A 27,239-nucleotide genomic window follows, 5' to 3' on the forward strand; every position below is an offset into this window, starting at 1 on the left:
TTTTGTTGGTGCCACTCTTTATTTTTAACATCACAATTGCATTGATGATTTTGCCCCAAATTAAACAATATCACATGTGCCATGTTAACAACAGCAAAATTAACCAGATGTCCAAGGGTATCAATCGGGAAGGTGACAGTAAGCTCACTAGCTCCAGTAATGTTACTGATATTATTAATATCAATAATGTTAGGAACAAACATCTCCATTCTACCACTTCTGGCTATATGAAATTGAGCAAGGCAGCCTCTCTGAGCCTCTATATCTAGTCTATAAAATGGGAATAATAATAATAACAATTATAAATATCTTGTAGGGTTGTAGTGAGCATGAAATGAGGTAATGCAGTATTGAGCAGGAGGCCAGCCAAATAGTGAGTACTTCTTGAACCATTCTTACTAAAAATTATTATAGTATAGATCTTTCTAATCCACATTGTAATTCAAAAATTCCTTAGCAAAAGAAGACCACAATGAAAATATGAAAAGTGGATAAAACACTAATTGTCCTGGCCTCCAATGAATCTGTTATTTTGTTCTGGGCTAAGCGTCTTCAGGGATGAACTAAAATTGAAGTTTATTTTTTAGGTGGATGAGAGAGGGCAGTCAAGATATATCTTACATTTGTCTTACTGTGATATTTATGCCTACATCTGTTAGTTTTAGATTATAAACTTCTAAAGCTTAAAGGATCATGTATTTACATTTTTGGTTGATTACAGTGGGTAAGATAAAACCCTTTTTTTGTATTGCAAAAGTGAATCCTAATTTAAGAAGGTTGATATGGCAATTTAGAGCAAAGTTGACTTACACTTGAAACATTCTCAAGTGACTTAGGTGCTTCTCATAAAGGCATTTACAAAAAAACCCACAGTTTTTATAATGCTTCTAAGAGAGCTATCAGTTTTCTTCCTGGCATTATGTGATAACTAGAGGTGCAGTGTACAAAATTCATGCATGGGGGGTCCCTTAAACTGGCCTGCACCTTCTCTAATCCTGGAGCCCTTGGTGGATGTCCGACTGCCTCTTGCAATCCAGGACCGCTGGCTCCTAACCGCTCGCCTGCCTGACAGCTCCTAACCCCTCTGCCTGCCTGCCTGATTGCCCCTAACCACCTCTGCCTGCCTGATCGCCCCTAACTGCTCCCCTACTGGCCTGATCGCCCCTAACTGCTCCCCTGCTGGCCTGATCACCCCAAACCGCCTCTGCCTCGCCCTGCACCCAGGACCCAGGATTCCCTCCTCTGGCCGGTCTCAGGTACCCAGGACCCAGACTTCCCTCCCTCTGGCTGGCCGCAGGCACCCCAGACCCAGGCTGGCTTCGCCTGGGCGGCTGCAGCCACAGGGGACCGTGGGTGGGCAGCTTTGTCTGGGCCACAGCCCCAGGTGCCTGGGACCACGGGGCGGGCAGCTTGTCCCTCTCCCGGGCCACAGCTGCAGGTGCTGGTGCCCGGGACCACGGGGCGGATGGCTTGTCCCTCTCCTGGGCCACAGCTACTGGTGCTGGTGCCTGGGACCATGGGGTGGGCGGCTTGTCCCTTTCCTGGGCCACAGGTGCTAGCGCCCGGGACCACAGGGTGGGCAGCTTGTCCTTCTCCTGGGCTGCAGGCACAGGCGCAATCATTGGTGCCCAGGGCCGTGGGGCAGGCGGCTTGTCCCTTTCCCCGGCCACAGGTACTGATGCAGACGCTGGTGCCCGGGACCGCGGAGACTGTGGTGCGTGCGGATTGTCCCTCTCCTGGGCCACAGGCGCAGCTGTTGGCACCTGGGACCATGGGGCATGCAGTTTGTCCCTCTCCCGGGCCGCAGCCTGGCTGGTCCCCATTCCTCTCTCGTGAGCTCATTTGTGCCTGGCTGGTCCCCATTCCTCTCTCCCCAGTGTTGAGTGTCTGAGCCATGATGGCGTGAGGGTGTGACGACCATTTGCATATTAGCTCTTTATTATATAGGACTAGAGGCCCAGTACACGAAATTCGTGCACCAGAAGGGGGTCCCCTCACCTCGGCCTGCACTCTCTCCAATCTGGGACCCCTCACGACCTCTGGCTCCTACCCGCTCACCTGCCTGCCGGCCTGATCCCCCTAACTGCTCTCCCCTGCTGGCCTGATTCCCCTAACTGCTCTCCCCTGACAGCCTGTTCACCCTAACTGCTCTCCCCTGCTGGCCTGATCCCCCTAACTGTTCTCCCCTGCCTGCCTGATTGCCTCTAACCTCCTCTGCCTTGGCCCCGCCAACATGGCTTTGTCCGGAAGGTCGTCCGGAAGATGTTCAGTCTAATTAGCATATTACCCTTTTATTAGTATAGATGCCACCTTGTCCTAAAAATGCAGATTGTTCCCAGGTTTTCCTATTGTGGAAGGGGAGCCCGCAGTAGCATCCTGGGTTTTGACCACGGCTTATGCACTTGTGCTTTATCTCAGCAGATGCGATTCCTAGAAGTAGACTCTTGGATGTACCTTGAACGTTTCTATCGAATTTGCCAAATCATCCTCCAAAAATGTTGAACCACTTTAAACTCCCACCAGCAACCATGCGTGTGCCCACCATCCCACTTTGATGCCAATATCATTGATTTATCCCTAGAAGCTTCCCTCCCATCTGCCGGGACTGCTTGGTACTTGAGCCAATCTCATTGTTCAGCTGGGGACTTGATTTCCCGAGATAGAATTATGGAGGAGGAAAAATAGTTTTCCTTTACCTTTCTGAGTTCTTAGTGGAGGCCCTTGTAATGAAAGACAAATCACCAAGAGAAAAACAAAAGTTCATTAACATGTGTACCTTGTGTATATATGGGAGATCCCAGGGAAAAATGAGTAGCTCCCCAAGGTGGCTTAGAATGTAGATTTAAATACCTTCTTCCTAGGGAAAGGGGACGGGAGATGTAGGCCTCCTAGAGGAGAGTAAATGATTTTTAGGAAAGATGAATGGGGGTGGGGGAAAATAGTTTGTAAAAAAGTTTGGGTGTGATGTCAACTTCTACTCTCCTGTCCTGTGACAGGAGTCAGTCTTCTCTGCCTGATGACACTTCTCCCATCAAGGGGACGACCTATGACATTTAAGCTCCTTTTGGGGGGTCCGATTTTAGGCAGATCAGGAGACTTCAGTGAAAGCCTCTGCATGCATTTGCTGTTTTTCAAGCATCTGCAGCTCAAGATCATCAATATAACAACACAGCATATGTTGGGGTGGCATGTTCTCTGACCTTCAGAATAAACCCAACAAAAGCTTGTTTCCTCTCTTAGATGATTTGCCACAGAAGCGTTATTCCCTGGAGATGGTATTCTGACCAGACCTTCCTGGGAGTGGTCATAACATACCCTGTACTTGTAGAAAGGTGTGGGCCACATCACTAAATAAACCAGGGTCAGTTTTCTCACCTTGTGGAAAGGGAGATAAAGTTAGGATAGTTTATCTCCCTTTCCACAGGTGTCTTGTGGGTTTGTGTCTCCGCTGCCCCCTCCCCCCCCCCCCCAGCAGGCCCAGCGCCTCAGCTGCGGGCCTTGGGGCTGCTGGATGCTGGGACTGTGGCATTGTTTCTCCGATCTGAACCCCCAGCAGCCACAGCACTGCCTTGGCAGGGCTTGGGGCTGCTGGGTGCCGGCCTCCCTGTGTGTTTTTGTGTCCGATCCGGCCCCCAGAAGCCCCAGCACCGCGGTGGCGGGCCTTGGGGCTGCTGGGTGCCAGGACTGTGGGTTTTTGTCTCCGATCCGGCCCCCAAAAGCCCCAGCACCGTGGTGGCGGGGCTTGGGGCTGCTGGGTGCCAGCCTCCCTGCATGTTTTTGTTTCTGATTTGGCCCCCAGCAGCCCCAGTGCCACTGTGGCGGGGCTTGGGGCTGCTGGGTGCCAGCCTCCCTGTGTGTTTGTGTCTCTGATCCAGCCCCCAGCAGCCCCAGCATTGCCTGGCCGCTATGGGCGTTGCCATCTTAGTTGGGTTAATTTGCATACTCACGCCTGATTGGCTGGTAGCGTAGCGGAGTGATGGTCAATTTGCATGTTTTTCTTTTATTATAGTCTAGATAAGTGTTTTAGCCATTGTATGAGTTATGGTCATATGGAATTTTCAAAGTGCTGTTGAAAAGAAGATTGATATTTTTAGAAAAAAATGGGTAGATTTTCAGGGCTCAAATACATAAATGACATAAGTGAGAGTCAAATTAAGACATTTTTGTGTATATTTGAGGGTGTGATATCTTTTGAAAGGGTTACGTTTTTCATTTGAAAAGCTAATGCAATTATTTTTTGCAATAATTGTTTTACCAGAAATACATTTGCATTTTATATCATGTCTCTGTTTATTAACCATGAGGAGATAATAAAATAGAAGTTAACAACCTTCTCAGTTTGAGTGCCATTAACAGTACTGAACTGACAAAAAATAGGCAGATACATTCAGATGGCCAATAGACGTATGAAAAGATGCTCAACATCAGTAATCATCTGAGAGATGCAAATTAAAACATCAATGAGATATCACCTCACGCCTGTCACAGTGGTTATCATCAATAAATCAACAAACAGCAAGTTCTTGGGGGGATGTGGAAAAAAGGGAACCCTCATGCATTGTTGGTGGGAATGCAACTGGCACAGCCACTGTGGAAAACATTATGGAGTTTTCTCATAAAAATAAAAATAGAACTACCATTTGACCCAGCAATTCTATTTCTGGGACTATATACTCAGAATCCTGAAACACCAATCAGAAAGAATATATGTACCCTGTGTAAACAGCCCAAGGGTACATTTACACAATGGAATAAACTACCCGGTGGTGAAAGAAGAAGGAACTCTTACCTTTTGTGATAGCATGGGTGGACCTGGAGATTATTAGGGCTAAGTAAAATAAGCCAGTCAGAGAAAGACAAATACCAGCCGAAACCGGTTTGGCTCAGTGGATAGAGCGTCGGCCTGTGGACTGAAAGGTCCCGGGTTCGATTCCGGTCAAGGGCATGTACCTTGGTTGCAGGCACATCCCCAGCGGGAGGTGTGCGGGAGGCAGCTGATCGATGTTTCTCTCTCATCGATGTTTCTAGCTCTCTATCCCTCTCTCTTCCTCTCTGTAAAAAATCAATAAAATATATTGGAAAAAAAAAAGACAAATACCATATGATCTCACTTATATGTATAATCTAATGAACAAAATAAACTGATGAACAAAATAGTATCAGAGGCATGGAAACTTGGAAAAGACTTACAGCTCTCAGTTCGAGGGCACTGGATGAAAAAAGGTGAAGAGATTAGCCAAAGAACATATATGCCTAACCCACAGACACAGATAAAGAGTGTGGTGCTGGTCAGATGGAAGGGGGTCAGGGAAGGAGGACATCTGTAATAGTGTCAACAATAAAAATAAATTAAGGCAGATAGAAGAGAAAGAGAAATCTACCAATACATGAAAAGATAATTTTTATTTCCTTAATCTGCGCAGTAGTAATCTTAAGGCCTTTAAAATTATAATAGACAAGATGTTTGTGTATTTTCAGGGCTAGTTGGAATATTTGTAGATAGCTCAACTTTATAAGCTAATCCAACAAGCATTGAAATCTACCCTACCCATGTGCATAACGCTGTGGTATGTTCCATGGGAGGTATAAAGATAAAACAGACTGTCTCTAATAAGAAATTTAATAGGAGAGACAAAACATGTGTGCAAGTTACTGTAACATAAGATAGACTGTGAAGTATTAAAAAATACTTTGTTTCTAAATGTTTATATTGCAGGCAAAATAATAAAAATAATCAGTTGTGTAAAATCAACTATATTAAATTGTAAAGCAAAACTGTACACACATGGAAAGCATTAATTAACTGTTTAATATGCTTGGTATCATTTTCAACTAGGCTCTCCAGGCATGGCCGCTGATAGAAAAGAGGACATGTTGGCATGGTCATGCAGGAGGAGGACTCCACACAGACCCAAAAGAAGGGGTAAGAGCTAATAACAAGTAAATGGAAATTCTTATAGATGACTGTGTTTGGATAGAAAGTATGTCAAAGATTATCATATTCCAGAGTATTTTGATTTTGGTTTTCTTTTTTTTTAAATTATCTGTTTTTTGTTTGTTTGTTTTTTTATTATCTTAAGTTTTACATATGTCTCCTTTTTCCCCAACTGACTCCCCCCAACCCTTCCCACCCAGGGCAAGCCCCCACCGCCCCAGTGTCTCTGTCCATTGGTTATGCTAATATGCATGCATTCAAGTCCTTTGGTTGCTCTCAAATCCCCTCCACCTCCCCTGCCATTTGTCTCTGGATCTATTTTTGTTCATCAGATTATGTTGATCATTATATCCTACATATGAGTGAGATCATGTGATATTTATCTTCCGCCAATTGGCTTATTTCACTTAGCATAATGCTCTCTAGTTCCATCCATGCTGCTGCAAATGGTAAGAATTCCTGCTTTTTTACAGCAGCGTAGTATTCCATTGTGTAGATGTACCATAGTTTTCTAATCCACTCATCTGCTAATGGGCATTTAGGCTGTTTCCAAATCTTAGCTATTGTAAATTGTGCTGCTATGAACATAGAGGTGTGTATATCCTTTCTGATTGGTATTTCTGTTTTCTTGGCATATATTCCTAGAAGTGGTATTCCTGGGTCAAATGGCAGTTCCATTTTTAATTTTTTGAAGAAATGCCATACTGTTTTCCACAGTGGCTCTACCAGTCTGCATTCCCACCAGCAGTGAAGGAGGGTTCCTTTTTCTCCGCATCCTCTCCAGCACTTGTCCTTTGTTGATTTGTTGATGATAGCCATTCTGACAGGTGTGAGATGGTACCTCATTGTTGTTTTGATTTGCATCTCTCGGAGGATTAGTGACTTTGAATATGTTTTCATGTGTCTCTTGGCTTTCTGAATGTCCTCTTTCGAAAAGTGTCTATTTAGGTCCTTTGCCCATGTTTTGATTGGATTGTATATCTTCCTTTTGTTAAGTTGTATGAGTTCCCTGTAAATGTTGGAGATTAAACCCTTATCGGAGATAACATTGTCAAATATGTTTTCCCATGCAGTGGGCTTTCTTGTTGTTTTGTTGATGGTTTCTTTTGCTGTGCAGAAGCTTTTTATTTTGATGTAGTTCCATTTGTTTATTTTCTCCTTAGTCTCTCTTGCCCTAGGACCTGTATCTGTAAAGATATTGCTACGACATATGTCTGCAATTTTGCTGCCTATGGAGTCTTGTAGGATTTTTATGGTTTTCTGTCTTACATTCAAGTCCTTTAGCCATTTTGAGGTTTTTTGTGTGTGTATGGTGTAAGTTGGTGATCTAGTTTCATTTTTTTGCATGTATCTGACCAAATTTCCCAGCACCATTTATTAAAGAGGCTGTTTTGACTCCATTGTATGCTGTTGCCTCCTTTGTCAAATATTAATTGAGTATAATGGCTTGGGTTAATTTCTGGGTCCTCCATTCTGTTCCATTGGTCTATATGTCTGTTCTTGTGCCAGTACCAGGCAATTTTGAGAACCGTGGCTTGGTAATATAGTTTGATATCTGGTATTGTGATTCCTCCAACTTTGTTCTTCTTTCTCAGGACAGCTGTGGCTATTCGGGTTTTTTTTTTTTTTTTTAATCCTGATGAATTTTTGGAGAGTTTGTTCTAGATCTTTGAATTATGCCATTGGTATTTTAAAGGTATTGCATTGAATCTATAGATTGCTTTAGGTAGTATGGACATTGTAATGATGTTGAGTCTACCAATCCTTGAACATGGTATGTTCTTCCATTTGTTTATGTCTTCCTCTATCTCTTTTTTCAGTGTCCTGTAGTTTTCCGAGTACAGGTCTTTTACGTCCTTAGTTAAGTTTATTCCTAGGTATCTTAATTTGTTTGGTGCAGTGGTAAATGGGATTGTTTTTTCATTTCTCTTTCTGTGAGTTCATTATTGGTGTATAAAATGGCCATAGATTTCTGGGTGTTAATTTTGTATTCTCTACATTGCCAAATTCATTTATTACGTCTAGTAGTTTTTTGATGGAGTCTTTGTTTTTTTCTATGTATAGTATCATGTCATCCGCAAATAAGAACAGTTTTACTTCATCTTTTCCAATTTGGATGCCTTTTATTTCTTCTTCTTGTTTGATTGCTATGGCTAGTACTTCTAGTACTATGTAGAACAGGAGGGGTGAAAGTGGGCATCCTTGTCTTTTTCCTGTTCTTAGGGGAAATGGGTTTAGTTTTTGCCCATTGAGTATGATGTTGGCTGTAGGTTTGTCATATAGGGCTTTAATTATGTTGAGGTATGATCCCTCTATTCCCACTTTGCTCAGAGTTTTTATCAAGAAAGGGTGTTGGATTTTGTCAAATGCTTTTTCTGCATCAGTTGATATGATTATGTGATTTTTGTCTCTCAGTTTGTTTATGTGATGTATCATATTTATTGATTTGCGGATATCGTACCATCCTTGCATCCCTGTAATAAATCCCACTTGGTCATGGGCCAAAATATTATCAATGTAACTCTTGGCATGAAGCCTTCTCTGTCTCTGGAATAATATTCAAGTTCCTGACCAGTGAGAGAGGGCTAGGGAAATGACTGGAAAGCTCAGATGGAGCTGAGAGCTAGTACTACTACAATGTAAGGCTAAGAACTCATAGAGAGCTTCGATATAGCTACTATGTTAACCAGTAGTGTGCTGCGCAGGAGAGGCAGGAGAAGCTGCTGAGCTAGAGAGCTCAGATAACACTAAGGTGTAAGGTAGTTAGTTTAGAGGCAGTTTGTGGCTACTCAGATAATAGCTGTAGGTACAGAGGTTATTAAGGGTGCTGCTGCTTCATGGGAAAGCTGTATTTATCAGCCAGTGTATGGTTGCTGGTATAGGACTGTTATCAAGAACTGTTTTGTCTAATGACTTACGGACACTGGCTTCTGCAATAAAGACTCATTCTTATATACCCACAACTTCTCATAGCTTCTGCGTCTAAGACCCAACATCCAAGAAGGTCCAGCCCCAGGGAGAGGGGCTCTGACCCGACACCTAAACTAGTGAGCAGAGGATAAAGAAGGAACTTGGACTAAGTTCCCAACAGTTAGTACAGTGGGCAGGGTTCAAGAAGGAACCTGCCCTGGCGTACTTGGGAAGAATTTAGAAGAATATATTGACTCAGAACAAATCAAAGCAGCAGTACTGAGCAGAGCTCATGCTGTTACTGACACCTCTGGCTGTCTCTGATACATATAAATTATTTGATTAATCCCTTCCAGCCCCCCTCCTGACTTTCCTCTTAGATTCACCAGTCTGTTCCATGTTTCCATTCCTCTGATTCTATTTTATTCATCAGTTAATTGGTTCATTAGATTCCTTGTTCATTTATGTTGATTTTTAGATTCAATTTTTGATAGATATGTATTTATTGCCATTTTATTGTTCATATTTTTAATCTTTTTTTCCTTCTGCTTAAAGAAGACCATTTAACATTTCATTTAATACTTGTTTGATGGTGATTAACTCCTTTAGCTTTTTCTTGTCTGTGACGCTCTTTATCTCACCTTCAATTCTAAATGATAGCTTTGCTGGGTATAGTAATATTCATTGTAGGTCCTTGTTATTTACCACTTTGAATATTTCTTGCTACTTCCTTCTGGCCTGCAAAGTTCCTGTTGAGAAATCAGCTGACAATTGTATGGACACTCCCTTGTAGGTAACTAACTGCTTTTCTCATGCTGCCTTTAAGATTCTCTCTTTGTCTTTAGCCCTTGGCATTTTAATTATGATATGTCTTGGTGTGCACCCAGTGGACAGCTTCTTTGGGCCTCTTTGGGTTCCTCTTTTTTTTTATGGATTCTTTGAACTTACTGGACTTGTAAGTCTATTTCTTTTACCAAGCAGGGAAAGTTTTCTGTCATTATTTCTTCAAATAGGTTTTCAATATCTCTTCTCTCTCTTTTCCTTCTGGCACCCCTATAATGCTAATGTTGGTACACTTGAAGTTGTCCTAGAGGCTCCTTACATTATCTTCATATTTCTGGATTCTTTTTGCTCTTCTGATTTGGTGATTTTTGCTTCCTCATATTCCAAATCACTGATTTGATTATTGCCATTTTCTACTCTACTGTTGAATTCCTGTAAATTATTCTCTCTCTTTTTTTGGTAAATTATTCTTTATTTCAGTTAGTGTATACTTAATTTCTGACTGGTCCTTTTTCATGTCTTTAATGTTCTCACCAACCCCCTTAAAACTCTGATTAGTACTCTTGAGCAGCCTGGCCAGCATGGCTCAGTGGTTGAGCGTCAACCTATGAACCAGGAGGTCACGGTTCGATTCCCAGTCAGGGCACATGCCAGATTGTGGGCTCCCCTGAGGGGGGAGCATGCAGGAGGCAACCAATCAGTGATTCTCTCTCATCATTGATGTTTCTATCACTCTCTCCCTCTCCCTTCCTCTCTGAAAAAGATCCTTGAGCAACCTTATAACCATTGTTTTAAACTCTGTATCCACTAGTTTGCTTGCTTCCATTTCTTTCATTTGTGACATGTTTCTATGTCTCCACATTTTGGATGCTTCCCTGTGTTTCTTTCTAAGTATTAGGTAGAGCTGCTGTCTCCTGGAATTGGTAGAGTGGCATTGTGTAGTAGGTATCCTATAGGGCCTAGTGGTTCAGCCTCCCTTGTCACCTGTGTGGGCTGTGTACACAGTCTTATTGTACTTGATCCTTCATTGCTGTTGCTGTCACTGGAAGGAATTGACCTCCAGGCCAGTAAGCTGTGAGGACCAGCTGTGACTACAGTGGAAGAGATTTTGTGCAGGAGACACCCCTGTGGAGCAGGATTTGCTTCAGTGAGTCTTTGGTACTCACTGAGTCTGACCCTTGAGTGTTTAGCTCATGGATGTGTTGAGTTGTAATTTGGTAATGTTTGAAGCTGTCCACTGGGTGCACTGGCTCTGGTGACTCCCAGGAGTTGCAAAGTCAGTCACTGCCTGTGGCCACCCTGCAGGAGCTACAGAGCGATCTGCAGATGGCTGCTAATTGTGTTGGGCTTGGAATTACCCAGGAGAAGCCAAGCTATGAAGCAAGGCAGACTGCTGCTAGTGTCGGGACTTGGGCCTCACTGATGCCAGCTGCTGCTTGTTGGAGAGATATTAGGAAAATCTGAAGCCCGATCCAGGACAGGTCATTCATATGGAAAGGCCACTGCAAACAGCTTGGTTGGGGCTGCAAATTCAATGGGGTCAGGTCTCAGGGAGTCACCAGGTAGGGCAACATTGTGAGTCCTTTAATGGAGACTCAGATATGGCTCCTGCCAGTCACCTCTGCAACAGAGGATGTCTCATCCTAGGAACAGTGACCCCTGTGAGCACCCTTGTCTGGGAGAAAGCCACCCCTGAGTTCTTGTCCTGATGACAGACAATCCAGTTCCTTATTCTATGTCCCCCCTAAACCTCTGTCCCAGCTCTGGAGCTCAGAGGGAGCGAATCCAAGTGAGTCCATGCATTGGCCCTCTTAGAGGAACTGCTCGGATATTGGCAGCTTCTGTGTCACACAGCCCCAGTCCCCATTGGTGTTTACAGACTGAAGTTACGGGGACTTCTCTTACCAGCAATGGAAGCCTGGGCTGAAAGGTCTAGTGCAGCCTTGGGCAAACTATGGCCCGCGGGCCAGATCCGGCTGTTCTATCCGGTTCTCTTGCTCTCCCCTCCGCTCCTTTACTTTGAATTTATATTAGTTTACACAAACACTCCATCCATGCTTTTGTTCCGGCCCTCCGGTCCAGTTTAAGAACCCATTGTGGCCCTCGAGTCAAAAAGTTTGCCCACCCCTGGTCTAGTGTGGGGCTGGAACCTCTTGCTCCTCACAAGAGGCCTCCACAGCCTATATAGCCTTGCTGATTAAAAAAATGCCACACAAGTGTGTTGGACTAGGCTGTAATTTTTAAATTCTACTTTACTGTATAAATGATAAGCAGGTAAGTTAAAGCATTTCATGTTTAGTTTTTATGTGTAAGCAAGGCTTAAAGAAAAACTATTATGGTATTTACTGTTGGTTACTTCGGAATTTTCACTTTTGAGAAAGACTTTTCTTGTCTTAAATTATTGTGCTTTTTTTCCCCTATACTATAATTACACTTTATACAGTGTTTTCACATAACCCAATTTCTTATCATCCTACTTTACATTTCCTACATTTCTCACCCTTTTTTTAAGAATTTCATCTTAAAGGGGTATTGTGCTATTTGTGTTGCTTAGTCTGAAATATAAAGATTATTTGATGTGAAGGTTATCTCTGTTTTAGTCTCAAGCTTGTGTCTAGTCTCTTTTCAGCTTTATTTTTTTTTCATAGTAAATATGTTTTATTTACATGCAATAAACATTAATATTTCAGGAAAAATTATTTTAAGTATAATAATGTTACATGCAATAAACATTGATATTTCAAGAAAAACAATTTTAAATATAATAATATTACCAAAACTGTACTAACAGTATAATATCACAAAAGTTGTAGGAAATATTAAAAATCTGCAAATAACAGGATTACTTCCATTATATTCTAGAATTTTTTCCCCTCAGGATCTATTTTTGTTCCTCAGTTTATGTTGTTCATTATTTTCCACAAATAAGTGAGATCATGTGATATTTATCTATTTCTGACTGACTTATTTCACTTAGCATAATGCTCTCCAGGACCATCCATGCTGTTGGAAATGGTAAGAGTTTCTTCTTTTTTAAGATGTACCAGATTTTTTTAATCCACTCATCTGCTGATGGGCATTTAGGCTGTTTCCAAGTTTTAGCTATTGTAAATTGAACTGCTATGAACTTAGCGGTGCATATATTCTTTCTGATTATTGTTTCTGATTTCTTGGGATATATTCCTAGAAGTGGAATTACTGGGTCATATGGGAGCTCAATTTTTAATTTTTTGAGGAAACTCCATATTGTTTTCCATAGTGGCTGCACCACTCTGCATTCTCACCAGCAGTGCATGAGGGTTCCTTGTTCTCTACATCCTCACCAGCACCTGTAATTTCTTGATTTGTTGATGATAGCCATTCATACAGGTTTGAGATGGTACCTCATTGTCATTTTGATTTGCATCTCTCTGATGATTAGTGACTTTGAGCATGTTTTCATATGTCTCTTGGCCTTCCTTATGTCCTCTTAAGAAAAGTGTCTATTTAGGTCCTTAGCCCATTTTTTTATTGGATTGTTTAACTTTTGTTTAGTTTTATGAGTTTCCTGTAAATTTTAAACAATAAACCCTTATCGAAGATAACATTGGCAAATATGTTCTCCCTTGCAGTGGGCTTTCTTGTTTTTTGTTCATGGTTTCTTTTGCTGTGCAGAAGCTTTTTATTTTGATATAGTCCCATTTGTTTATTTTCTCTTCATTTTCCATTGCCCTAGGAGCTGTATCGGTAAATGACATGTCTGATATTTTGCTGCCTATAGATCCTTCTAAGATTTTTATGGTTTCCTGTCTTACGTTTAAGTCTTTTATCCATTTTGAGTTTATTTTTGTTTATAGTGTAAGTTGATCATCTAGTTCCATGTTTTTTGCATATATCTGTCCAATTTTCCCAACACCATTTATTGAAGAGACTGTCTTGACTCCATTGTATACTCTTGCCTCCTTTGTCAAATTTTAATTGATCATAATGGCTTGGGTTAATTTCTGACTTCTCTGTTTGGTTCCATTGAACTATATTTCAGTTCTTGTGCCAGTACCGGGCAGCTTTGAGAACAGTGGCTTTGTAATATAGCTTGATATCTGGTATTGTGATCCCTCCAACTTTGTTCTTCTTTCTCAGGATTGCTGTGGCTATTCAAGGTGTTGTTTTTTTTTTATTCCAGATGAATTTTTGGTGAGTTTGTTCTAGATCTGTGAAATATTCCGTTGGTATCTTAATGTAGATTGCATTGAATTTGTAAGTTACTTTGGGTAGTAGTATGGACATTTTAATGATGTTGATTCTACCAATCCATGAAGATGGTATATTCTTCTATTTGTTTATGTCTTCCCCATTGTTTGATTGGATTATTTATATTCCTTTTGTTAAGTCGTATGAATCCTCTGTAAATTTTGGAGATTACACCCTTATCGGAAATAGCATTGGCAAATATGTTCTCCCATGCAGTGGGCTTTCTTGTTGTTTTGTTGATGCTTTCTTTTGCTGTGCAGAAGCTTTTTATTTTGATGTAGTCCCATTTGTTTATTTTCTCCTTAGTCTCCATTGCCCTAGGGGCTGTGTCTGTAAAGTTATTGCTATGATATATGTCTGCTATTTTGCTGTCTATGGAGTCTTGTAGGATTTTTATGGTTTCCCGTCTTACATTCAAGTCCTTTAGCCATTTTGAGTTTGTTTTTGTCTATGGTGTAAGTTGGTGATCTAGTTTCATTTTTTTGCATGTATCTGACCAAATTTCCCAGCACCATTTATTAAAGAGGCTGTTTTGACTCCATTGTATGCTCTTGCCTCCTTTGTCAAATATTAATTGAGCATATGTCTGTTCTTGTGCCAGTATCAGGCAGTTTTGAGAACCATGGCTTGATAATATTGTTTGATATCTGGTATTGTGATCTCTCCAACTTTGTTCTTCTTTCTCAGGATTGCTGTGGCTATTCGGGGTCTTTTTTTATTCCAGATGAATTTTTGGAGAGCTTATTTTAGATCTTTGGAATATGCCGTTGTATTTTAATAGGGATTGCATTGAATCTGTAGATTGCTTTGGGTAGTATGGACATTTTAATGATGTTGATTCTACCAATCCATGAATATGGTATGTTCTTCCATTTGTTTATGTCTTCCTCTATCTCTTTTTACAATGTCCTGTAGTTTTCCGAGTACAGGTCTTTTACGTCCTTAGTTAAGTTTATTCCTAGGTATCTTAATGTTTTTGTTGCAATGGTAAATGGGATTGTATTTTTGTTCATTTCTCTTTCTGTGAGTTGATTATTTGTATATAAAAAGGCCATAGATTTCTGGGTGTTAATTTTGTATCCTGCTACATTGCCAAATTTATTTATTAGGTCTAGTAGTTTTTTTGATGTAGTCTTTGGGGTTTTCTGTGTATAGCACCATGTCATCTGCAAATAAGGACAGTTTTACTTCTTCTTTTTGAATCTGGATGCCTTTTATTTCTTCTTGTCTGGTTACTATAGCTAGCACTTCCAGTACTGTATCGAACAGGAGTAGTGAAAGTGGGCATTCCTGTCTTGTTCCTGATCTTAGAGGAAATGGTTTTCGTTTTTGCCCATTGAGTATGATTTTTGCTGTAGGTTTGTCATATATGGCCTTTATCATGTTGAGATATGCTCCCTCTATTCCCACTTTGCTCAGAATTTTTTTTTTTTTGGTATCAAAAATGGGTGTTGGATTTTGTCAAATGCTTTTTCTGCATCAATTGATATGATCATGTGATTTTTGCTTTTTAATTTGTTAATGTGATGCATCACGTTTATGGATTTGTGAATAGTGTACCAGCCTTGCAACCCTGTAATAAAATCCCACTTGATCATGGTTTATGATCTTTTTAATATATTGCTGTATGCAATTTGCTAATATTTTGTTGAGGATTTTAGCATCTATTTTCATCACATATATTGGCCTGTAATTCTCTTCCTTTGTAGTGTCTTTATCTGGTTTTGGAATTAGGATAATGCTGGACTCATAAAAAGAGTTTGGAAGTGTTCCTTCCTCTTGGATTTTTTGAAATAGTTTGAGGAGTATAGGTGTTAGTTCTTCTTTGAATGTTTAGACAAACTCCCCTGTGAAGCCATCCACAGCTGGGCTTTTATTTTGTGGGAGTTTTTTGATTATTGCTTCTATTTCATTGGTTGTTATTGGCCTGTTCAGGTTTTTTGATTCATCCTGATTTAGTTTTGGTAGATTGTATTTTTCTAGGAATTTGTCTATTTCATCCACATTGTCAAGCTTATTGGCTTATAGTTGTTCATAGAATTTTCTTACTATCCTTTATATTTCTGTGGTGTCAGTGGTTACTTCTCTACTTTTGTTTCTGATTTTATTTATTTGGGTCCTCTCTCTTTGTTTCTTGATGAATCTGAGTAATGGCTTATCAATTTTGTTTATTCCATCAAAAAGCACCACTTGGTTTCATTGATTTTTTTTGTCTCTATGTTATTTATTTGTGCTCTAATTTTTATTATTTCCTTCCTTCTATTTACTCTGGGCTTGTCTTTTTGTTATCTTTTTAGTTTTTTAAGTTGTAAGGTTCAATAGTTTAGTACTGATTTTTGTTTTTGTTGTTTTACCTATATTTGTATTGATTTCAGAGATTAAGGGAGAGTGAGAGAGAGGTGGAAACATCAATGAGGAGAGAGAATCATTGATTGGCTGCCTCCTGCACGCCCCACACTGGGGATCGAGCCTGCAACCCGGGCATGTGCTCTTGACTGAGATCGAACCCGGAACCTTTCAGTCCTTAGGCTATTGCTATATCCACTGAGTAAAACCAGCCAGGGCTGATTTTTCTTGTTTTTGGGTGGTATTTTTTTTTTTTTTTTTTTAGGTATATCTGTGGTTTTATGAACTTCCATCTCAGGACTGCTTTTGCTGTGTCCCAGAGATTTTGGCTTGTTTTGTGTACATTTTCATTTGTTTCGCGGGTTTTTTATTTCTTTCTTGATCGCGTTGGTAACTCATTCATTGTTTAACTAGAGGTCCGGCGCACGAAAATCATGCACGGGAGTGGGTGTCACTCAGCCTGGCTTGCACCTTCTCCAATCTGGAACTGCTGGCTCCTAACCACTATGCCAGCCTGCCTGATCGCCCTTAACCCCTCTGCCTGCCTGATTGCCCCTAACCACTCTGCCTGCCTGCCTGATGCCCCTAACTGCTCCCCTGCTTGCTTGATCGCCCCTAACCACCTCTGCCTGCCAGCCTGATTGTCCCTAACCACTTCTGCCTGCCTGCCTGATCGCCCCTAACTGGTCTCCCCTGCTTGCCTGATTGCCCCTAACTGCCTCTGCCTCAGCCCCTGCCACTGTGGCTTTGTCTGGAAGGACATCTGGAAGATGTCCAGTCTATCTGGTCTAATTAGCATATTACCCTTTTATTAGTATAGATAACATGCTATTTAGCCTCTTTGTGTTTGAATGTTTTGGGGTTTTTGTTATTATAGTTGATTTCTAATTTCATTCCACTGTGATCTGAGATGATGCTTGATATGATTTCAATCTTCTTGAACTTGTAGAGACTTCTTTTCTGACCTAACATGTAGTCTATCTTTGTGAATGGTCCATGTGCACTTGAGAAGAATGTATATTTTGTTGTGTGTTGTGAAATGTTCTATAAATGTCAATTAAATCCAGTGTGTCCTTTAGAGTCTCTGTTTCCTTGTTAAGATTTTGTCTGGAAGATCTATCCAGTGAAGGCAGAGTGGTGTTAAAGTCTCCTACTATGGCTGTATTATCATTCTCTTAGTTGAAGTCCTCTAGAAGTTTTTTTTATATATTTAGGTGCTCCTATGTTGGGTGCATGTATGTTTCCCAGGGTTATATCCTCTTGTTGGATTGATCCCTTTAGTATTATGTAGTGACCTTTTTTTGTCTCTTTTGATGGCTTTCATTTTAAATTCTATTTTGTCGGATATGAGTTTTGCTTTTCCAGCATTTTTTCCTTTCCATTTGCAGGGAAAAATTTTTTCCCATCCCTTCACTCTCATCCTGTGTGTGTCTTTAGTTTTGAGGTGGGTCTCTTGTGCACAGCATATAGTTGGGTCATGTTTTTGTATCAATTCAGCTACCCTACAACTTTTGATTGGAGCATTTAATGCATTTATATTTAGGGTTAATATTGATAGGTATTTATTTATTGCCATTTTGTTTCTGTATGGCTAAGTTTCTCTCTCTGTTTCTTCTTTTCATTACAGCAGTCCTGTTAGCATTTCTTGTAATGCTGGCTTGGTGGTGATGTGCTACTTTAGCCTTTTTTTTTTGTTTAGGAAGCTCTTTATTTGACCATCTATTTTGAATGATAGCCTTGCTGGATATAGTAATCTTGGTATCATATCCTTGCTTTCCATTATCTTGAGTACTTCATGCCATTCCCTTCTGGCCTGTAGAGTTTCTGATGAGAAATCAGGTGTCAGCCTTATGGGAACTCCTTTGTAGGTAACAGTTTTCTTTTGCTGCCTTTAAGATTCTCTTTTTGTCTTTAATTTTTGCCGTTTTAATTATGATGTGTCTGAGTGTGGGCCTGTTTGGGTTCTTCTTGTTTGGGGTTCTCTGTGCCTCCTGAACTTGTGTGACTATTTCCTTTACCAGATTAGGGAAGTTTTCTGCCATTATTTCTTCAAACACCTTCTCTATGCCTTTCTGCCTCTTCTGGCACAACTACTATTGTAATATTGTTGCTTTTCACATTGTCCCACAGCTCCCTTAAACTGTCCTCCTGTTTTTTAATTGCTTTTTCTTTTTGGTTCTCTGATTGAATGATATTTTCAAGTCTGCCTTCTAATTCACTGATTCAGTCCTCAGCTTCCCCTAATCTGCTGTGTATTCCTTCCAGGGTGTTCTTTATTTGTGTTATGTCATTCTTTATCTCAGAGTTTTCTTTTTCTATAGTTACTATATCTTTTTTCCTGCTGTTGAGCATTTTTACCATCATTACTCTGAATTCTGTTTCAGATAAATTTCTTATCTCTGCTTAATTTATCTCTTCTTCTAGGGAATTCTCTGGTTCTTTTATTTAGGCGTCATTTTTCTCCTCATTTTGGCTGCCTGTTTGGGTTTGTGACTATGTATTAAGTAGATCTTTTACTCCTCTCAATATAGTGCAGGACAGTGTTCTGACTAGTTATATCAGGCATAGACTCAATACTTCCAGAAACTGCCTCTCCCTATAGTCTGATAGGATTCTGACTAGAACTCCCCCACAGGCAATTGTCCTCAGATATGGCAAGATTTTTTTTCAACAGGGTGAGGCAGTTGCTTCTGCCTGGAGGTTAATTGTTATTTTTAATCTCTTTTTTTTAAATAAAATTTTTATTTTATTTTATTAAGGTATTATATGTGTACATATCTTACCATTGCCCACCCCACCCCACTCCCATACATGCCCTCACTCCCCAATGTTTTGCATCCGTTGGTTACTCTTATATGCATGCATATAAGTCCTTCAGTTGAACTCTTATTTCCCCCACCTCTCCCTAACGTTACTGCTGTAATTTGACAGTCTGTTTGATACTTTACTGCCTCTGTATCTATCTTTTTGTTCATCAGTTTATAATGCTTTTCATTATCCCCAAATGAGTGAGATCATGTGGTATTTTTCTTTCATTGACTGGCTTATTTCACTCAGCATAATGTTCTCTAATTCCATCCAGGTGCCTACACATGGTAGTAATTCCTTCTTTTTTATGGCAGCATAGTATTCCATTGTGTAGATGTACCATAGTTTTCTGATCCAGTCATCTGCTGACGGGCACCTAGGCTGTTTCCAAATCTTAGCTATTGTAAATTGTGCTGCTATGAACATAGGGGTGCATATATCCTTTCTGATTGGTGTTTCTAGTTTCTTAGGATATATTCCTAGGAGTGGGATTACTGGGTCAAATGGGAGTTCCATTTTCAGTTTTTTGAGGAAACTCCATACTGTTCTCCACAGTGGCTGCACCAGTCTGCATTCCCACCAGCAGTGCACGAGGGTTCCTTTTTCTCCGCATCCTCGCCACCACTTGTCGTTTGTTGATTTGTTGATGATAGCCATTCTGACAGGTGTGAGATGGTAACGCATTGTCGTTTTGATTTGCATCTCTCAGATAATTAGTGACTTTGAGCATGTTTTCATGTGTCTCTTGGCATTCCTTCTGTCTTCTTTCGAAAAGTTTCTATTTAGGTCCGTTGTCCATTTTTTTATTGGATCGTTTATCTTCCTTTTATTAAGTTGTATAAGCTGCCTGTAGATGTTGGAGATTAAACCTTTATCAGTGATAACATTTGCAAATATGTTCTCCAATACAGTGGGGTTTCTTGTTGTTTTGTTGATGGTTTCATTTGCTGTGAAAAAGCTTTTTATTTTGATGTAGTCCCATTTGTTTATTTTCTCTTTGGCTTCCATTGCCCTAGGGGCAGTATCAGTGAAAAAGTTCTTTTGGCATATGTCTGAGATTTTGCTGCCTGTAGATTCCTCTAGTATTTTTATGGTTTCCCGTCTTATATTTAAGTCTTGTATCCATTTTGAGTTTATTTTTGTGTATGGTGTAAGTTGGTGATCTAGTTTCATTTTTTTGCATGTATCTGTCCAATTTTCCCAACACCATTTATTGAAGAGACTGTCTTGACTCCATTGTATGCTCATGCTTCCTTTGTCAAATATTAATTGCGCATAGTGGTTTGGGTCGATATCTGGATTCTCTATTCTATTCCATTGATCTATATGTCTGTTCTTGTGCCAGTACCAGGCTGTTTTGAGGACAGTGGCTTTGTAATACAGCTTGAAATCTGGTATTGATATTCCCTCCTACTTTATTCTTCTTTCTCAGGATTGCTGTGGCTATTCCGGGTCTTTTTTTTATTCCAGATGAATTTTTGGAGAGTTCTTTCTAGGTCTGTGAAATATGCCATTTGTATTTTAATGGGGAGTGCATTGAATCTATAGATTGCTTTGGGTAGTATGGACATTTTAATGATGTTGATTTTACCAGTCCATGAACATGGTATGTTCTTCCATCTGTTTACATCTTCCTCTATCTCTTTTTTCAGTGTCCTGTAGTTTTCCGCGTATAGGTCTTTTACCTCCTTGGTTAGGTTTATTCCTAAGTATCTTAATTTTTTTGGTGCGATGGAAAATGGGATTGCTTTTTTAGTCTCTCTTTCTGTAAGTTCACTGTTGGTGTATAGAAATGCCATAGATTTCTTGGCGTTAATTTTGTATCCTGCTACATTGCCGAATTCATTTATTAAGTCTGTTAGTTTTTTGATGGAGTCTTTCGGGTTTTTTATGTACAATATCATGTCATCTGCAAATAAGGACAGCTTTACTTCTTTTCTAATTTGGATGTCTTTTATTTCTTCTTCTTGTCTAATTGCAATGACTAATACTTCCAGTACTATGTCTATGTCAAACAGGAGTGGTGAGAGTGGGCATCCCTGTCTTGTTCCTGTTCTTAGGGGAAATGGTTTTAGTTTTTGCCCACTGAGTATGATGTTAGCTGTGGGTTTATCAGATATAGCTTTTATGATGTTGAGGTATGATCCTTCTATTCCCACCTTGTTGAGAGTTTTTATCAAGAAAGGGTGTTGGATTTTGTCAAATGCTTTTTCTGCATCAATTGATATGACTATGTGATTTTTATCTCTCAATTTGTTTATGTGATGTATCACATTTATTGATTTGCGGATATTGTACCATCCTTGCATTCCTGGGTTAAACCCTACTTGGTCATGGTGTATGATCTTTCTGATGTACTGCTGGATCCGATTTGCTAGAATTTTGTTGAGGATTTTGGCATCTACATTCATGAGGGATATTTGCCTATAATTCTCCTTCATTGTGTTGTCTTTATCTGGTTTTGGTATTAGGGTGATGCTGGCTTCGTAGAAGGAGCTTGGAAGTGTTCCTTCCTCTTGAATTTTTTGGAATAGTCTGAGGAGGATAGGTTTTAATTCTTCCTTGAATGTTTGATAAAACTCTCTTGTGAAGCCTCTGTCCCTGGGCTTTTGTTTGCCGGGAGCTCTTTGACGACTGCTTCAATTTCTTCCATGGTTACTGGCATGTTGAGCTGTTTAGATTCTTCCTGATTGAGTTTTGGAAGGTTATATTTTTCTAGGAATATGTCCATTTCCTCCAGGAATAGAGTTGTTCGTAGTATTTTTTAACAATCCTTTGTATTTCGGCGGGATCTGTTGTTATTTCACCTCTTTAATTTCCGATTTTGTTTATTTTGGTCCTGTCTCTTTGCTTCTTGGTGAGCCTGGCTAGAGGTTCATCAATATTGTTTATCCTTTCAAAGAACCAGCTCTTGGTTTTGTTGATCTTTTGTATTGTTTCTTTGGTCTCAATGTCATTTATTTCTGCTCTGATCTTTATTATTTCCTTCCTTCTGCTTACACTGGGCTTTTCTTGTTGCTGTTTTTCTAACTCTTTGAGTTGTTGGGTTAGATAATTTATTACCATTGTTTCTTGTTTTTTGCAGTAGGCCTGTAGAGCTATGAACTTCGCTCTCAAGACTGCTTTCGTTGTGTCCCATAGATTTTGGATTGTAGTGTTTTTATTGCCAGTTGTTGCCATGATGTTTTTTATTTCTTCTTTGATCTCTCTGGTAACCCAGTCATGATTTAGTAGCATGCTGTTTAGTCTCCATGTGTTTGATTTCTTTGGGTTGTTTTTATTGTAGTTGATTTCCAGTTTTATGCCACTGTGGTCTGAGAAGATGCTTGATATGATTTCTATCTTCTTGTATTTGAAGAGACTTTGCCTATGTCCCAACATATGATCTACCTTTGAAAATGACCCATGTGCACTTGAGAAGAATGTATATTCTGTGGCTTTGGGGTGAAATGTTCTGAAGATGTCAATTAATTCAATCTGGTCTAGTGAGTCATTTAGGATTGATGTTTCTTTGCTGACTTTTTGTTTAGAGGATTTGTCCCATGGTGATAGTGGGGTATTAAAGTCTCCTACTATGATTGTATTGCTGTCAGTCTCTCCCTTGATATCCTCCAGGAGTTTTTTTATGTATTTGGGTGCTCCTGTATTGGGTGCATATATGTTTACCAGAGTTATTTCTTCTTGTTGGATTCCTCCCTTTAGTATTATGAAGTGGCCTTCCTTATTTCTTGTTATGTCCTTCACTTTGAGATCTAATTTGTCAGATATAAGTATTGCTACCTTACCTTTTTTTTTCAGTTCCATTTGCCTGGAAAACCTTTTTCCATCCCTTCACCCTCAGTCTGTGTGCGTCTTTTTTTCTGAGGTGGGTTTCTTGTAGACAGCAGATATATGGGTCATGTTTTCTTATCTAATCTGTTACCCTATGTCTTTTGATTTGGGCATTTAATCCATTTACATTTAGTTATTATTGATAGGTACTTGTCGCCATTCCTACTCTTTACCCCTGTGTTCCTTCTTCGCTTCCTATTTCTCTTTCTTCTTTCTTTCTTTCTTTCTTTCTTTCTTTCTTTCTTATCTTCCTTCCTTCCTTCCTTCCTTCCTTCCTTCCTTCCTTCCTTCCTTCCTTCCTTCCTTCCTTCCTTCCTTTCTTTCTTCTTTTTTTACAGCAGACCCTTTAGCATTTCTTGCATTGCTGGTTGGGTGGTAATAAATTCCCTTAGTCCTTTTTTGTCTGTGAAGCTCCTGATTTCACCATCAGTTTTGATTGATAGCCTTGCTGGGTACAGTATTCTTGGATTCAGACCCTTTCTTTGCATGAATTTGTATATTTCATTCCATTCCCTTCTGGCCTGATGCGTTTCTGTTGAGAAATCAGTTGCTAGTCTGATGGGGTTTCCTTTGTATGTAGCTTTCTGTCTCTCTCTTGCCGCTTTTAAGATTCTTTCTTTGTCGTTGGTGTTTGCCAATTTAATTATAATGTGCCTTGGCGTCGGTCTTTTGGGGTTCATTTTGCTTGGGACTCTGTGAGCTTCTTGGATTTGTGTGGGATTTTTCTTCCCTATATCACGGAAATTTTCTGTTATTATTTCTTCAAAGAGGTTTACTATTCCTTGCTCAGCTTCCTTTCCTTCTGGAACCCCTATTATTCGGATGTTGTTTTGTTTCGTGTTGTCCCAAAGTTCCCTTAGGCTCTCCTCCTGCCTTTTAATTTTTTTTTCTAGAAGTTGCTCTACTTGGGTATTTTTTTCCATCTTGTCTTCTAGCTCACTGATGCCGTTCTCTGTTTCTTCTAGTCTACTCTTGATGATTTCTATTGAGTTCTTTACAGCAGCGATGTAATTTTTCATTTCTTCTTGGTTCTTGCTCATATTGTCGAATTTGTCTTCCATTCTCTTCAGCCACCTTATGACCATTTCTCTGAATTATTTCTCTGGAAGGTTGCTTGCCTCCATTTCGTTTTCTTCCTTTTCTGGTGATGCCTGCTTTTCTTTCATATGCGGGCTGTTTCTTTGTCTCCCCATGGTCTCTCTTCTCTGGGTGTCTGGTTATGTAGCTCTCTCTCCTGCGTTGATGTAAAGGCACAAAATACAGCACTACCAGGTACAACACACAAGGCACTTAACAGAAATGTATTCACGATATTAATAACCTCCAATAAAGGTGAACACCAGAGAAAGGCAAATTAGGGGATAGGAGAGAAAGAAGAAGAGGAAAAAGAAAGAAAGAAAAAAAAAGGATTGTGAAAAAGAAATTGGGAAAAGGGAAAGAAAAAAAAAGTAAGAGAGACAAGAAAGAGACTAAGAGAGAAAGGGGAACGGACCATATATATTGGGGATAAAACTCCAATAGAACAATCACTAATCCCAGCCAATGCCAGCAACAAGTACCTGGGGATTAATACAAACTACAACACCAACTAATATTGAGTGAGGCAAGGGAAAACAGAAGCACAAAACAAACAAAAAAATAAACAAAAGAAGAATAAGCAAAACAATCTCACAAAAAAGCATAAAAATTCGATATAATGTACATTCAAGCGAACAACAACAAAAGTACAGAGAGAAAAACAATTGTTTAGATAGTTAAGACAGCAAAGAGAGAGGTGTGTATGGACTTGGAGCAGGGGATTGGAGATTAGATATGTAAGTAGGGTGAAATTTTAACAAGGAGTAAACAGAAAGAATAGGGAAAATCTAAAGCAGGAAAGGGATAAGATAAATAGGACACCGAAAAGAGGAAGGTTAGGAAGAGAGTGATGGCATAAAGGTAGAGTTGAGATAGAGTAAAACGATGCTAAAGGAAAGATAAAAATAGAATGTAGAACACTAATCCCACAGTAAAATGAAGAGAAAATAAAATGATACTTTAAAAAAAAAAAGATAAAATAGCAGTAGTAATAATATGGATTGAAAATAAAAATGTAATAATTAAAAAGGTAAAATCAAGTGAGGAAAAAAGAAAAAAGATGTTTCTTGAGTAAAAGATACAAAAAATGAAAATAAAAAAATAAAAAATAGAAATAAAATATGGAGTAGTGAAGGTCATTCACTTCCTCTGTTGTTCTGTTTGGCACGCCTGTTTCTCAGTCCAGACAGTATTGCAGTTCCCTGCGTTCCACTGCTCTTCAGTGTTGTAAGCCAGTCCTGATTTTAAGCAGGCAGTGTGTCTTAATTTCTCGTATTTCTTTATTTTTGATTACACAAGAGTCAATTTGTGATTCAGCCCCTGGGTGGCAGTGTTTCTGGATTGACTTCTGGGTCTATCTATGGCCTCTCTAGGCAGTGTTTGAGCCTTCTTTCCCTGTGACACTCACTACTGATTTGTGGGAGTGGGCTGCCTCAGAGCTGGCTCTCCGATGGTCACTCCCTGCTCTGATCCTGAGGCTTCCAGAAAAACACTTTCCCCTGCAGTCTCCCAGGGTGTCCCCAACTGGGTGATCCTATGTATTGGGCTTAGTAAACAGAAGCAAGGATTTGAAGAGGAAAATGCCCAAGTGTGCGAACTCCGGGGCTGCGCGTAAGTCTAGGCAGCTGGCACACCCCTGAAATTCTTAGGCTGTCCCTGCACATCAGATCAAAATGGGTTGCTTTTTAGAGAGCCCTTCTGTTAGCAGCTCTGAGGACCCCCTTCCACATTCACGGATCACGCCAGCCCCAACAGCCACGGATTTTTCTAGGCACAGACTTCCCTGGTACTCCAGCTCCCGCAAAATGCGCGTTCCTCTCTCCCGCCGGGACCAGAGACCTCACCTTATCCCAGGCGAAATCTGACCTTTCCATGGTGGAGTGTAGAGCTCCTCTGAATCCGTGTGTTTGCGCCAATTGGGGAGCGTTGTTCTGGGGCTCGTAGCTGTTCCGTGGGTGCCGCAGTTGTGGATTCTCAGGCTTCCGATAAGCTCCACTTTCTGGTTCAAGATGGCGCAGACTATGCGTCCAAGCCCGCAGCTCCGGGAGGGGACCCAGCCGCAGTGGGGGCTGCCTGGTCTGGGGAACTCCGTCTAGCAGTCCCCCACCTTCTTCTGGAGTTCAACTGTCCCCCAACTTGCTAACAAACACTCCTCGTGCGACCCTCAGCTGTTCTTTCTTCTCCGGGACAAGGTTCGGAACACGTCTGTCTATTCAGCCACCATTTTTCCCCCTTCTTCTATTTTTAATCTCTTAAGTGGCCTCAGGGCAATTTGTTTTCCAGTAGGGTGTGTTAACTGTCTTCTGTCCTCTTCTGTGTGAGGGAATGACTCAGCCCAGGAAACTTGGGGTGTTTGCCTTCTGAGCTCTATTCCCCGAGTCCACAGTCCTGGCTTCTGCTCTCACAGCTCCATCCACTTCACCCTCCCTCTGCAGGTGCACAAGATGGGTGCCTCCACATCGAATTTTGTTTGTTGGCCCTTTTAGAGGGTTCCTGAATTTTCAACTGTTACTCCCTGGCAGACAGCATCCCACTACTTTTTACAGCCAGATGTCATGTGGGTATCCTCCTCAATTTTGGTGCTTTGTGCTTTAAGGCCCAGCTTGGGGATTAGATCCCAGAGTTCTCAGTGGCAACCCCCCACAGCTGAGATATGTCTCTGGGACTTCATTGCTGTCTCTGGGTGCCTGGCCAGTCCTTTCGCACCTTCGCCCCTCCCACCAGTCTCTAAATCAGGGTTCCTCAAGCTTTTTAAACAGGGGGCCAGTTCACTGTCCCTCAGACCGTTGGAGGGCCGGACTATAGTTTAAAAAAAAAACTATGAACAAATTCCTATGCGCACTGTGTTCCCGGGACGAGTCGGCTGCTAAGTAGGACAGGCAGCGGCACCTGGCAGGCCGGATAAATGTCCTTGGCGGGCCGCATGTGGCCCGCAGGCCGTTTCAGTCCTCAGGTATCAGGGTTCTGTCCTGCGAGTTTTCAGTTGATTATTCAGAAAGTTTTTCTGTATTTTACTTGTAATACCAGTTTGATCCTGAGAGCATGTCCCTGCAGCATCCACTTACTCTGCTGCCATTTCTAATCCTCTTTTGAGCTTTAGATAACCCTTTTTCTTTTAGGATTACCATTGGGTGTCCATTAACTGTGATAATTTTGAAAGAGGGTAGATTGTCTTTAAGGATTTTATTTGAAGCCTTCAATTTTATTTTACTCTTGTGCAGCAGGAATAAGTTGGTTTAAAATTCTTTAAATATGTGCTTCAGACTCTGAAATGCTTGTTTGATTTGGCTGTAGTTTTTAAAAAAATGACATTATTTTT

At 40.5% G+C, this 27,239-nt stretch overlaps 1 protein-coding gene across 1 annotated transcript in view; it reads left to right on the plus strand.

Annotated features, from left to right (window-relative positions):
* Window positions 1-27,239, plus strand: part of ABCB7 (ATP binding cassette subfamily B member 7) — a 192,424-nt gene that overhangs the window by 60,335 nt on the left and 104,850 nt on the right. Inside the window, exon 2 of the mRNA XM_080652628.1 lies at window positions 5,837-5,923. Coding sequence (XP_080508754.1) covers window positions 5,837-5,923 — 87 coding nt within the window. The remainder of the gene's footprint in view (window positions 1-5,836; window positions 5,924-27,239) is intronic.

The sequence above is a fragment of the Plecotus auritus genome (genome assembly GCF_963455305.1).
Source record: "Plecotus auritus genome assembly, chromosome: X".
NCBI classification, from domain to species: domain Eukaryota; kingdom Metazoa; phylum Chordata; class Mammalia; order Chiroptera; family Vespertilionidae; genus Plecotus; species Plecotus auritus.